General features: G+C 36.5%; 1 protein-coding gene across 3 annotated transcripts; it reads right to left on the bottom strand.

Annotated features, from left to right (window-relative positions):
- Positions 1–917: 917 nt before the first annotated feature.
- On the bottom strand, positions 918–14,190 carry Nfe2 (nuclear factor erythroid 2). 3 transcript variants are annotated; one of them, XM_011685461.2, is made up of 4 exons: positions 7,587–8,983; positions 5,657–6,656; positions 4,192–4,290; positions 918–3,520 (listed from the first exon to the last, which is right to left on the bottom strand). In XM_011685461.2, exons 1-4 carry the CDS (start codon positions 8,148–8,150, stop codon positions 2,877–2,879), a joined length of 2,307 nt encoding a protein of 768 aa, XP_011683763.1. In that variant the 5' UTR covers positions 8,151–8,983; the 3' UTR covers positions 918–2,876.
- Between the last annotated feature and the right edge of the window lie 372 nt (positions 14,191–14,562).

Here is a 14,562-nt window from a genome sequence, read left to right as displayed (position 1 = left end):
CTTAACAGCTCATTTTATGTAGGCCTATGTTATCACCAAAGTCATTACTCAATGGTGTCCGACAGTGAAGTCTAGAAAGTTAATAGGTTTCCTTGCATAATTTGAATACTAGGACACTGCTAACTTTAACGGGAAAGTCCACCCCCAAAATAAGTTTGTTTCGATAGAGGCAGAATAATAAGAAAATCAGGTGAGTGAAAGTTTGAGCAAATTCTGAATGAAAATAAGAAAGTTATGAATTATTGAAGTTGTGATCAATCAAATACAAATTGGCAACTCTGTGACTTATTATACGAGCTCTCCTTCATTTGCTTTGTGCATAATATTCCATAAAATCATGTTTTCTTCGTTATTGATGACGGAATATATATTTGTTCCTTGCAGGGGGAGTATAGAAACATATTTGCAATTATTATATTTAGGGTGCATGTATGGTTGAAATTTTTCTTGAGGGAAAATGAAAATTTTAGATTTTTTTAGTACTGAGCAAATGGAAGTTGAGCTCGCATGATACGTCATAGAGTTGCCAATTTGTGTTTGATTGATCACAACTTCAAAAATCCTAACTTCCTTATTTTTAATCGGAATTTGCTCAAACTTTCACTGATTTGTTTCTCTCATTTTTCTACTCCTATTAAAACTAACTTAATTTCAGGGTGGACTTCCCCTTTAAATTTCACAGATAGAACATGCACATGTACGTGACATATTCATAATTCCTGCAAAGTTCTACAGTGTTGACTGCAAATGGGACAAAGTAACTACCTTTTAGTAAAGCAGTTAGTGCTGTAACTATGAAAGTTGTAGTATAGAGTAACTTACATGCACACGTACGTGTATGCAGATGCACAACCTACAATGAATCATATTCGAGGCACACCTTTCATCAATGCAAGAAATCGGCACACTTTATCATATTTATTTTTATCATGTTTTATTAGTTTTCTCTTTCTCTGCAATAATCAATATGTATATGTACAACAATAGCAGGAATTTTAAGGTACATGTTATCAACACCTCTCTTGCTAATAAAATATCTTATTCAACAAAAAACGATCGTTCATGCGATATCTCTTCTGTGGATACAAATGAAGTTGTTTTTTTAAAGTGAACAATACAAAATCTGTTTAATGGTTCTACAAATAAAAAGCATAAGAAGTACATACATGTGAATGTAAAACTAACCCACTAGGTATTACAATCTTAATGTTCTAATGGAGCTTATAAAGATGAAAATCTGCAAAACAAAATGCAAGAGAGCCTTACTCTCTACAAATTCAAAGATATTGAATCCTGTTATAACATATTGTATGTACAGTATCTATCTACTGTTGAGCTGGAAAAAAAAAGTTAAGTTTAGAGACGGACAAAGTCTACGAGTACACTCAAAACAAAATTTACACTTTCCCTAGTTTTTCTGTCAGGAACACTGACATGTCCATCACCACAAGTACAAGAATATCATTTGAACTATATTTCATGAGTATGTTACCCATGTACGCATAGATTAAAAAAGTCAGTGGGTAAGATTTCCACCATATATCAACAAGAACAAAAATAAACCCAAAAACGTAACAAAACAAAATTGCTGTGATCATCCCACATGAATATTTTTACTCCTTCCGCTACTGAACAATTGAAGTCATAAATAATTCTTTTCCTCTCTTTTCAGTCAAATATCACCATCTATTATTGGAAAACTCCATTGCATAATAATCTTTCTTTTGCTATTTACAAATATATACATCACAAGGGTTAACACAACAATATATATGATACATTTAGCTAGCAGAAGAGAAGCCCATCAAAGTAAGATCAAAATTAAAATTTGGGTAACTTCATTTGCTTTGAACAAATTATAGACTTTGAATGTATTCTTTCTGTCACATGGACTTTAAAAAATGATAATATTCAATTGTCAAACTTGTTTGCATCTTGAAGTAATTTCTACAAGATGTAATAAGGCTAATTTGAAATAATACTCCTTTGAAGGTTTGATAGAAATCAACAATATATGATATCAGATTCAATCACAAAGGATCTCAAGATTTTGAGAATTGATGCCTTCATACCACCGACTTGTTTGACCATCGAATGAATGGTTCGTCTGTGAGAAGATATATTGCAATGATTAATATTCAAGTCAGAAGTGATTTGTTAGAGGCACAACCATCATTACTAGTCCCATTACCTCCCAGGCCGACGAATCTTGCTCTCTATTAGCTACAGCTGTCCCTAGGAAAACACTGGACTATCAAACACATAACTCCACTAAGCAATCATACTTGCAGAATGTGCGTAATGCGACAACTCATACATGTAACAGTCATTACAAAAATAAGACACAGGTTTCTGCAATGAGGGAAAAAAATATCCATCATACATATACAAGTAATGTAAGCCTTGAGGTAAAATAAAAATTAGATTATTTTTTTTACAAAGAAGAATGAAAGATATTTCTCTTTACTCTCCTCGTGTGGTTAGAATAACCTGATTATCAAATGAGTTCTGCATTGAAAAATGTCAGCTGGAAGAGTTAACATGAATGCAAAAAGGAAAGGTGTAGACAGTAAAATAAATTGAAGTCATGAAGTGTATACAGAAATAAGCACTACAGAAATTGGGACGTAAAGTAATTTAGGTCTTTTGTGCTATGCCTCTTGTGGATATGTACACTGTATATGGAAAAATATAATGCCACAGCAATTAGGAATCCTTATTCCTTAGGCTATTAAAGTTGTAAACATAACAAAAATTAATGGAACATAATCTACAATTGAAAATGAAATTCAACAAAGATGTCATCAAAAAAAAAATTTTGAAGCTTGGAATCAGCAGCATATTACAGCTTTTTTAAAGAGTTTCTGGAATCAAAGTTACATGGACTGCTCATCACTGTCTCTTTGATTGCTATTGCGAGGGACAAGGTAGACAGTACCATCAGGCATCTGTTGTACGTTATAGTCATTGGGATCAACTGGGCTACCATGCTCATCCTGAACCGAGGCAAAGACTTCTTCACAGAGTTCTGCATACCTCTGCTGCATCTCATTGACTTCTTTGTCAATGCTGTCACGCTCTTTGACCAACTTGTCCCTTTCCATCCTCAGCTCACCAACCGTTGACTCCACGATCTGGATGGCATCTATTTTACGTTTACGGCAATTCTGAGCGGCAACTTTGTTTTTTCCACGCCTCCTGATGTCACGGACGAGCTGCATCTGGGGATCTGTGAGCTCGTATTTCTTGACCAGGTCGTTGAAGGAATCGACTGGCAGGTTGATGATCTTTTCAAGGCAGACTGGAAGTTTGAGGGCCTTGGCACGTTTCTCGTCACGGTTTAACTTCATGTAGTTGCCGTTTGTCCCATTGAAGCTTATGTTTTGTGCACCATTGCCATTCTGCATCTGGGACTGTGAGGGAGCAGCATAGGAATGGTTGTGCTTCACATTCTCCATCTTAGGGGGTTGACCACTGTAGCTGTTATTGCTGGAATCACTCCCGTACTGCCTCTCATGACCTGTCAATGTACAAACAAAACCAGGTTAGATGTATACAAGTATGCATCAACTACATGTGAGCTCCCGTAATACTATAATACATCTTGAAGACAACATTCCTCAGAATTTATACCATCTGTTTGGATGGAGTACAAAAATATGAAAAGTCATTATTAACCAGCTATTTTCTCCAAAACAGGAAGTACAAGGACAATATTGTGCCACCCACAGCATCTTGAAGTAAAAGTAAAACAAAACAAACATCAATATTTGTAGGAGGATATGGATTTGTCTAGTCACAATTGAATTTACATGCAACCCTAAAGACACAATTCAATGTCAAAACAATTTTTCAGACACCAGATACGTGCAAGTGAAGTTTTCTGAGTAGTCACTGCTTTTTTTCCCACAAGACAAAAACCATAAATAGAGTACCTGCTGACAGTGCAGAGACTTAGGTATTTCTTTATTCAGTTTAAAAATGTCAAAATATAGTATGCAAAACATGATTAACAAAGCTGTAACATAAACACTAGTACATGTATGTGTGTAAAACTAGTATTTTCTTATTATGTGTACATGCTTATAAAACTAAATTTTAGTGGCATTTTTGCACACTGTACATTCAGTCTGTTAAAAGCACCTCTCAAACAATGTTACAAAAGAACAAAAATTGTAATTCTTGACTGACCTCTTGAGAAACCATATCCTCCAGCAGCACCCTTGTAGTCGTCTTCATCTGAGCCAGATGAGTAGCCTGATGCACCCTCAGCTTCAAACAGGGATCCATCTGTTTCAAATAGTCAAGAAGATAACATGAATATGAGACATTCTAAAGGTACTCAACAGAGATTTTGACAAAATCAACCTTGTTCATATGACTGACTATTATATTACAGACAAGTCCATGAAATCATGACATTCTTCTGTATATGGTTGACCAATGACTAGGGAAGTATTGGAAGCTTTGGGTGTCCAGCTTGTCCTCATCTTGTCACGTTGTTTGTGTATTTCTTGTTCCTGGAAATAAACCATGGCCACTGCTTATCATATTAAAAGAGTCAATGCTAAATGAAGGTCACTGCTGAGATATTCCACCACTTACCAAACTTTGGGTAAGCAAAGAAAGGCACAACAACCTGCACATACGTTGAATATGTTTCATCCATTGGAACAGGACATGGGATCCATACATACATGTACGCAGGTACGAAATACGAGAGTGGTACATTGGCATCTAATCCTTGCATCATGAAAGGCTGATCTAGGAGAGATATTCTTCCCTCGTAGAGACAGTATTAGAAGTAAAAAACAGTCAATAGCTGCATACATGAATGTAGTAGTGAATCAAAACCAAAACCAAAGCCACATCTGATATTTGATACATTATTGTTCTGCAACAGCATAAATTGATCACTTTCTTAGCCTGATTGAGTCAATTCAAAACAGCTACATTTGTAAGTAGAGCACCAAGAACAAAGCATAAGATTTGAAGGGGAAAAAAAGCAGCAGTTGAACAAGACAGAGAGAAGAAGAAAGAAAAAAAAGCACAGGATCAAGTTGCAAGTAGACCTTATCAGCCTTCTCCGGAGAATTTGCAGCAAGCTCAGCACTCCAAGTGACCTTTCTTGATAGTGTCATAAAATTCGGCAAGGATCCAAGTTTGTACTAAGAAAATGTTCATGGTACCTGAGCCCCCCAGGAATCCCACGGTAGGTACATAACATCTTTTGACCTACATTTTGAGGCCCTTGCTTGTGTGGTGAATGTATATCTTCTTTATTCTTTTTAACATGAATGTCTGGAAAGAAAATCCCTTCATGTGAATTGTGATTCAAGGAAATGATCTATCTTCCATGTACACAAACAGCTGCATTTGCTACACCTACAATGTACATGTACCAATATACAAGTATAGCCAAAATCCCAGAAAACAAGTGCTTACCAGTAGATTATAAAATAAAAAGAACCAGCCCTACAACATGTGCAGAGTTCATGAAATAATAGTTTAGTCTTTCAAATTTAGCACTATAATGTTGATATTTAACAGTTTTTAAAGGAACATCCTGGGATTTGTTTGCTTATTTGCATGTTTAGCAGATGAATTAAACTTTGAAAATATGAAATAGTTACCCTTCAGAATATTAAGTACTTACCGCTATCTTCTTCATTACTCAGGGACTCAGAGTCTTCTCCAAGAGCAGCAATGACATCATGCATCTGTTCATCAAAGTCCAGATCCAATGGATTGATTGGATGAGCTGAGCCTGGTGAGTTGAGGAGATCCATCAGGAGAGAGCTGCCGTTTTCTGCTGTACTGAGGTTGGCAGCAGGGAAAGGTGCTGAGGCATTCACTGCATTCATCTGGTGCTGCAATGTCTGCATCAAGTAGTCTGTCATGTTGTCATTAGGAGCACTTGCAGTGGCATTTGTAGAGTGACTCTGCGCATCCACGTTTGGAAAGTTGTTAAATGAGTCGTTGCGTGTGGGAGGCAAAAGTATCGGCTGCTGCTGTGACTGGGTGGCATTCTGCAAGCTCACCATCCCATTGGTGGAAGCATTTACAGCAAAGACATCATTCAACAGCTGAGGTTGCGACAGTTCAGTGACCTCTGGAACCAGACTCCCAGTGACATTAGCCACTGGTGGGATAAAAAGCTGTTGGGGAGTGGAGTACCCTTCTTGTGTGTTGTTCAGAGTAGGGGTGGTTGGCAGTAGCTCAGGAATACTACCTTGAAGTTCCGGAATAGTGGCAAGGTCATGCCATCGCTGTTCTGTTTCTTGCTGACTAAGCCCAGGGGAAAGTTCAGTTTGTGCTGTGTCTGGTGAATACTCGTCTTCTAAGAGCTGTAAGCAGTCTTCCAATGAGAGACTGCTATCTTGCTGAGGCTGTGCGTCTTGTTGGGGCTGAGAGCAAGGAAGTGGCTCTTGAGGTTGGACTGTTCGTTGGACTTCTTCTCCAAAGTCTTGTCGAGGACCAGCAACATACTCTCCTGTCTCTCCATCTATGTTGTAGTTGTAATCCCATTGGTCTAGGCCTTGTTTCTTGAGGTCCTCAGTAAAGCCTGGTTTGAGGTCTGTCTTGTAAGGGTAGGTCTCAGGACAAACTCCCATATCAATATCCTGTCTCCATAGGCTTTCAATCAAGTCCATGTCCTGGGGAAAAGGCAAAACAGAAAAAAAAATCATGATAGGGTTTAGATAAAATTTAACAAATTTTCAGTGAAAAAATATAGTTTTAAGTAGAGTTAAGTTAGGTGGAAAATATTTTTAAATCGCAATTTACTTAAATACATGAAGGTATTAGTTCTCATCTACTAATTATTACACATTCCATAAATCACAACATTTTAGCTGGACATGTTGAGAGATAAAGTTGAGTTCTGGTCATGCGGTTGCATTGTCAAAGAAACGGTGTGGAATCATAATAATGATACAAAATGTGGCAGTCATGGTAAAAGTAACAAGTACTGTATGCAGAAAATGAATATGGGGCCACACAAACATGTGGCATAAAATGTGGTCCTCATTTTTAAGCTGTTACATGTCATATTTTGAATATGAAGGCATTTGAAGAGCCATGCTTCTCAGGGAACATTTTTTCTCTGATGTTCTTCCAGACTTGCATAATAACAATGAAAATGCTCACACAATATTTTTCACCTCTACCCAGAACTCAACCTTCTCCGTAAGTGGTTATATCCCAAGATTAAACATGTGTCATTTTAGAGAGCTTTTATCAAGTACAAGAAGTGACAGACTTGTTGATCTACAGGGTGTTAATTTCCCACCTTTGGTGGTATGCAAAGTTTATAATAGAAGCACATGCATAAAATCTGTATATTAAAAACATTGAAGGTACATGTAGATAAAATGGCAGTTTTTAAACACAGGTGGCCTATATACAGTGTGTAAATCATCAACAAAAAATGAGAAAACTATTTGGTTTGTAGAAAGGTGCCCTTTATAAAACAGGTTGTCACTACAGAAGGTTCACATTACATGTATGTGTTGTTGTAAATTTACTGTACTCCAGTCATTTGCTTTCTGAATAATTTTCTTTTCTTTATCCACGCAAATGTGTACCTCAATACTCAGCTCATCTGAAGGTGTAGGGGAGACAGAATGAGACTGCCCTACAGCACCTTCCACTCCTGTATCCATCTCTTCAAAACCTTCATCACTTTCACTATCATGATGCATGGGCTGTTCAAGGTTTCCACTATTCATATTGTTGTTGACATGGTTATTTGTTGGGTTTGTGGGTTGTTGTGCGACCATCACTTGCCCATTCGATCGATCATTGGACTCCAATTGATCTAGCAAAAATGTTGTCACTTCAACTCTCCTTCTTGAGCTGGTTATAGATGAAATTCCTTCATAGAGTGAATCAAGTTCTCTAAACACTGACCGATTATAATAAAATGAGTCTGTAATAATATTTTTTGAATGAGTTTGTCCAGCTGAATTATATAAATTATGAAATTGTGTTTCTGTCAGCCCTACACTGGGTCCCACAATTGTATCGTGAAATCTTGAGTTAGTAACCAAAATATCTTCTCCTAAGTAGCCTGTCCAATCCAATCGAAGAACACTCAACATCAATGCTATCGCTAGCATTGATTCGTATGGAAGTTTCTTCTGAATCATTTTGAAAGAAGTCTTGCTCCTCTTCAGGAATCAGAGTCAGAGAGAACATACACACAAATAGGGCTGAATTACAGCTGTGTAGCAACCCTCAAATAAAAAGCAGTGCCTCAACAACTGCAAAGACAAAGTGTCCAATCCCTTTGTTTAAAACAATAAACAACGAACGCAGGTCAGCTCAGTGTGTTGCCCGACTAATGCACAGCTAGCGAGCGCAGTTCATACAGTGCATCATCCATGTGTGTGGCTGGACGTTACCGGTACGACACGCACAAAATATGGACACTTCTTTGTTTCCTCAAAGGAAATTTAGATTAACGCCAACAACTTCCTGAGCATAATCAGGCCTTCAAAATGTTCCTACAATGTTTACTGACGATGCAGAAAATGTATAGTGGTCTATGTGTTCAATAAAAATGCTATTATTACTTTTACAAGTAAAGCAAATAAATCTTCTAGCCCGACTCCATTCCAAATCCAGGCAAAGGAACAAATGGTTTCGCGGTGGTTACGTATCTAAACGTCGAGAAGCAGACTAATCACACAAAAACTGACGACTCATACCGTCGAAGAACTTTACCGGCACTCCTTCGCCAATATTCTTTCTAATAAATAGGAATCTGTCACCTAGCATTTCTTGATAACTGCATTCCGGTATAATGACAGTCCTCATATGAATGCAGAAATCACTCTCCAGTAATAAGACAAAGAAAATAAAGCACTGAAACAAGATCTTCTCGACTCAGAAACAGAGGCTCTTCTTCGTTCTAATGGAATTCACCCGGTAGTAGACAACACACATGCGCACGCCACGGGGTCAATCTCCGATTCTAAAATTAGAAAATGTGTCATAGTACCCGGAGGTTCTCGAATGATTAGTCTATACTGTCAGACAACTTGAAAAAAAAACGTAAAAACGAAATATTGTCCCAGATCAGCTGCTACATGACAGGATCGCCACAAATCCCCGCCAATATTCTAATACAATTCAAAATTAACAAATACGTATGTACATGTACAAACATTATATTTTATATGTCGCAAGGTAGATAGTGATAAAACTATAAAGAACGTCTGAATTCAAATACTAGTTATTTTTGTTGGTGTATGTTTACATTTTGCGATGGCACCATTTCGCAATTTTACTGCCAAAAAAGAACAGAAAGAGAGAAAGAGAGAGAGAGAGAGAGAGAGAGAGAGAGAGGAGGGTTTTTTTTTTTTTTTGGGGGGGGGGGGGGTACGACAATAATTACTTAAAAGTTTTGGACAGGCGCATACGATAAGATGCAAGGTCACGGACACAGCATACATGACATGCCCCTGTACAAAAAAGCATATTTTTCTTCATCTGCTCTGGATGATCGTTATGGGTAGGCCCGATAATATTTAATTAAACGTATGGATTTGTTATTTTCTATTAATATAGTCCTACAGAAATTTCAAGATCAATAAAGCCTCTTCTACAGATAAAACAATCCAAATAATTTATTGGCAAACTAAACATCTATGATAGCAAGCCCCACCCTAGTCTGGTTATATCACCAATTCTCAGACTCGTGACTTGCCTCTCACTTACATAGCTTCTCAACAGTGTAAACTTGACGGCGCAGTGCGTACAATTATTTTAGGTCAAAGTCCGCCAAACAATATTCAATATAACATTGCACTCCTATTGTATTGTTTGCAATATAAAAACATTTCAACTCAGAAGCCTGGAATATCATATTTGGTGGTTCGGCCCAACCTTTGCCTTACTTCGTCAACACGGGAGGAAGCTGTAGGCATACAATCTAGCTTTTACCACTACAAGTGGTGGTTTCATAATCTTGATTTAATTAATAAACGGTATTAACCTTAAAATATACAAGATAACGACCCAACCTGTTTTTATATTTGCCCGAACGTTTCACGGTTATAGATCTTTGAGTCTTATTTGGTAATGTTAACACAAAAGCTTGTAAATGCTTTGGCAGAAACAATATTTTAAAATGAAAACAATTCTAAAGCTTTGATTAAGATTTTCTGAGACAAGTACATCTCTACAACTGTATGTAACATCTAGACCCTTTATCTAATGATGCACACACAAAAATCAGAGTTATTAGACAATGATAATTATGTTCCACTATACGGATTGAGTTAAAAATGTAACCGTCTTGTTGATCTAATCAAGTAGAGAGAGATTACTAAATACACACTTTTAGTATCCGACCGAAAATACTGTTGCAATTAATACCACCCCACACCCCAATAATAGGGGGTGGGCTATTTCACTCCTTCCCTCGTCTGCGGACTATGGTTTATCTTGCATTACTATGTCTTCTCATCTTTATATACCTGCACAGTGTTATGTCGAGGATCTGGATTTTGAATCGAAAATATTATTTTTATTTTCATGTAACATGCTTTCAATGAAAATAATGCTTCCTGTCTTCAGATGTCAAGAGATGGCTTCAGACCTTGTTTGCAATGCAGTCATGCAGACCCATTAAAATAAAGCTTTAATTGCTTTTTGACTCAACACTATTATTATGTGCTATTGCTCATAAGTAATAACACAAGCAAAGGATATATATTTATTCAAAAAAATAACCTTCATTGTGAGGGATATGAACAGGAGTGGGGAGAGAATATATCAATTGGACATTTTGACAAATCTTTCTCTGAATGTACACGAATGCCCGTTGAAAATATAAATATTACCACTGATTGAAATATAATTCATAAAATCATAAGTAATACCTTTTCTTAAATCATTAACACATCTATCGAATCGGAGAAGAAAAATATAGTCCAATCAGGGGGAAATGTAGTGAATATTCTAAATTCGACAACATTGCTGATTAATCGCGCATTATTATGTCGACAAGTCTGGGTATAATAAGCCTGTACTAAATCACTGGCCATGGGAAAACAGACCATACTTTCTCAGTAACATTATTATAATTATGACCACAAGGCACAACCGGCATTGTTTTGTAACAACAGTGCCAGGGATCACTTGTACTTTACGTCCTGGAGTACAGCTACTCATGGGTGTAACTATACGACGAAAAGAAAAAAACAATAACATATTTTTATTCACCGAAAGTCCTCAATTACTCTATTTCACATGATTAGATTAACCTTTAATTAATAATTATCCCATTGTTAACCCTTGGGGTACGACAACGAGAACATGCCCAATTACAGTCATGTATGAGGGCTACCACATATACACCCTGGAATAAATCAATCAAGGTCTACTCTTTCATTGTTTATGATTATTATGCTGACACGCTTCACAGGTAATTACTTTGTAATTGCATGATATTTCCACGTTTGCGTTGGTTCTCAATTAAAACAGGTAAGAACACGAGACGAATAAAAGCTCTTTGAAACAGGTAAGTAAGTATATCAGTAAACATGCCTACATTGTACATGTACATCTGAAAATCACCTTCATCATTACGTAATGATCACCTACAGAGTGCAGACTACGATCAATGGCAGTTGTGTTACATGTATTTTTCGGCAAGATGAGGCAAGTGGTGATTTCGGAAATAATTTGATGATCAAACCGTCTTATTCAGCATCTAAAGATGATCAGTTACTTTGCATGGATAATTGTTTTGCTTTCCAAGCCACACTCCCAACTCCAATAACTCATCAAAATCAAGTTGGATTATTTCCATCCTTATAATAATATGGCCAGTAAGTACTAGAAGTATTTAATTTTTTAGTAGTTTTTTTTTTTTGGGGGGGGGGGGGGGTGGCGGGAGAGGTTCCTTATTAAAGTTCTTATGATAACATTAAAACTCTTTTCAAGATAATGGTAGTATCTATCTATCATTAAAATATCACATTTTGCTAATAATTCAGAGTTAACTTAAAAACGTAAATTAGTTATTTATCATTGTACATTATTATCAGTTATAATGAAAACTTGCTTTTAGGTTTTAGCTATTGTTTTCAAATTTATAGTTTGCGATCAAAGCCAATGTATGAATAAGTAACTGATCAAGAAAATGCATTCGAGCGTGCAATGCGAGCAAGTGCCTTTTTTTTGATGACACTCAAATTTTAGAATCATATTCATGACTATCATTTATACAAAGGTAACTTGTGACCATAATTCAAACTGAATATCTATACGAGCAAAACGTAGTGGAAGAAGAAAGGGGAGTGGTGGTGGGATGGATGTTTGTGTGCGTGTAAACCCGATGGGGATAGGATGGCTTCTAAATGCCTCTCAGGTCGATGCCCCTCCCCCTTTTACGGCCAATATAAATAAAGCGAACAAATATCATATTAAACTACTGTCAAGTTATAAGTCTGCATGTGGTCCTGTGTTTTATTTGCACAATAAGATCAACAAGCATTATTTTATGATTACTGTCATTATAAGCTAAATTGTTCAAAGGTGCTTTAATCATAGAGGAAACTGCCATTGTGTTACCTGATAAGAATGAAAATCATACCACAGAACGTTCAAGCTCTTTGCTCTTTGAACTTCTCATTATTATTGCACCACGGAATTCAGATGTCACCCTTCTGAAACTGGAATATTGTGGAATAGTTTATCATTCCGCATTTAGAGATGAGTAAAAAGACAATAGAACAAAACTAAAACTATGTTTGAGGCAGATGATCAAATAAAACAAAATTAAAATTACTTAGACAATAACTACAACAATATAATGGCAATGATAATGGTAGCAGTATTAGTAGTAGTAGAAGTAGTAGTACTCTACTACTACTACTACTTGTACTACTACTACTACTACTACTACTATACTACTACTACTACTACTACTAGTACTACTACTACCACTACTTCTACTACTACTACTACTACCTACCTACCTACTACATGTACTACTACTACCTAATACTACCAGCTACATGTGTAGTTGTGTACTACTACTACTACTACAATTACTACCTAATATACTACTACTTATATACATATATTTTTAAAGAAGTAATATAGCAGCAGCAAACTAGTAGTAGTAGTAGTAGTAGGTGATAGTAGCAGTAGTAGTAGTAATACTTATAGTGTAGTAGTAGTATAAATAGTAGAAGCTGCTGCAATATTGAAAGTTGTGGTGGTGGTGGTAGCTGTAAGCTGTAGTAATGATAACACTAAGTATTAATATTAGTAGTAAAACTAGTACTTGATAGTAACTAGTAGTAGTCCTAGTAGTAGTAATAGAAGTAGACTAAAAGCTCCAGTCTCTGATATCGATGGTTGTTCCGCTGAGATTACATCTGGCTCCTCTGATAGGGAATGTTGACAAATGTCAGTTTTATTAATGAACGACCCATACTATAACAGACTGTTATTTATGTCTATACTAGTAGAAGTAGAAGAAGTAGAAGAAGTAGTAGTGACTGGACTCGTAAAATACTACAAAATTCAAGTGCAAGAAATTTCTTATGTGCTACATAATGCATCTACATGTAGATATACCATATGTTGATGTCAGTCTGTCACACTTTACTTTACTTTACTTTTTTTTTACTTTAATCCATCGATGGTGGTAGGACAGAGCCTGTTCATCGATCGATTGAATTCCTTTGCATCAATACTTCTGTTTGTTGCGATGAAAAGTCACATGATTTATATCAAAAATGTATAGTTTAGCAAGGTATCCAAAATATAGCCTAATGAATCATGCATGCTTGATAATCTGATAATGATGACAGTATGCATCAACTACAACTATTTCCATAATAACATTGGAGGCCAGCTGGAAATGTATACATACATTCTTATGTATATTTAGATGTAAGTGACGGTACCTCTTGGAAGTCGAATAATTCAATCAATTTCCTTGACATGATTTACAGAATGACTCTTTTACACAAATCATTCAATCAATTTTAATCTTATCAAGTTAACATACCTCTTGAGTGTCAAGTTGTGGTAGTGTTTTCTGAGGGACCATGGCAATGCCCAGTTCGTCACAATCCACATCCATGTTGCAGAATTATTAGGGTCCTCAATTAAGCGCCGAAAGTGTCAAGATACATACAATATAATGGTGGAATGTCACGGTAAAATACAACGTTTGAGTGTGCTGGTACCGTCCACTAGTAATGATGAAGTACTGACTGGCCCGAGAGTATACTGGTACTAGTGCAGTGGCGGACACGTTACTCTTTGCTATACAGTATTCACGGAATGTACACGAAGAGAATTATACAATACTTCGATCAAGGTGCATATATTATAGTTTGAACGGTGTCTGCAACAATTATAACAGATTCTCAGCTGCATTTGTAGATTATATCGTTTCACAGGCACTTAAATTGGTTTCTTCAGTCCGTTAGTGTATCCAAAATCACTTTTCCTGTAAGTTTATGGTAATTTGGGGGCTTTTCCCTGTCTGGTTCTGTGTGGGCCGCGGCAGGCTTGCGATGGTATTTTAGC

Source organism: Strongylocentrotus purpuratus, unplaced genomic scaffold, assembly GCF_000002235.5.
Source record: "Strongylocentrotus purpuratus isolate Spur 01 unplaced genomic scaffold, Spur_5.0 spur5_scaffold_6, whole genome shotgun sequence".
NCBI lineage: Eukaryota > Metazoa > Echinodermata > Echinoidea > Camarodonta > Strongylocentrotidae > Strongylocentrotus > Strongylocentrotus purpuratus.
The sequence above is the reverse complement of the archived record's forward strand: the minus strand, read 5'-3'. Positions and strand labels throughout refer to the sequence as shown.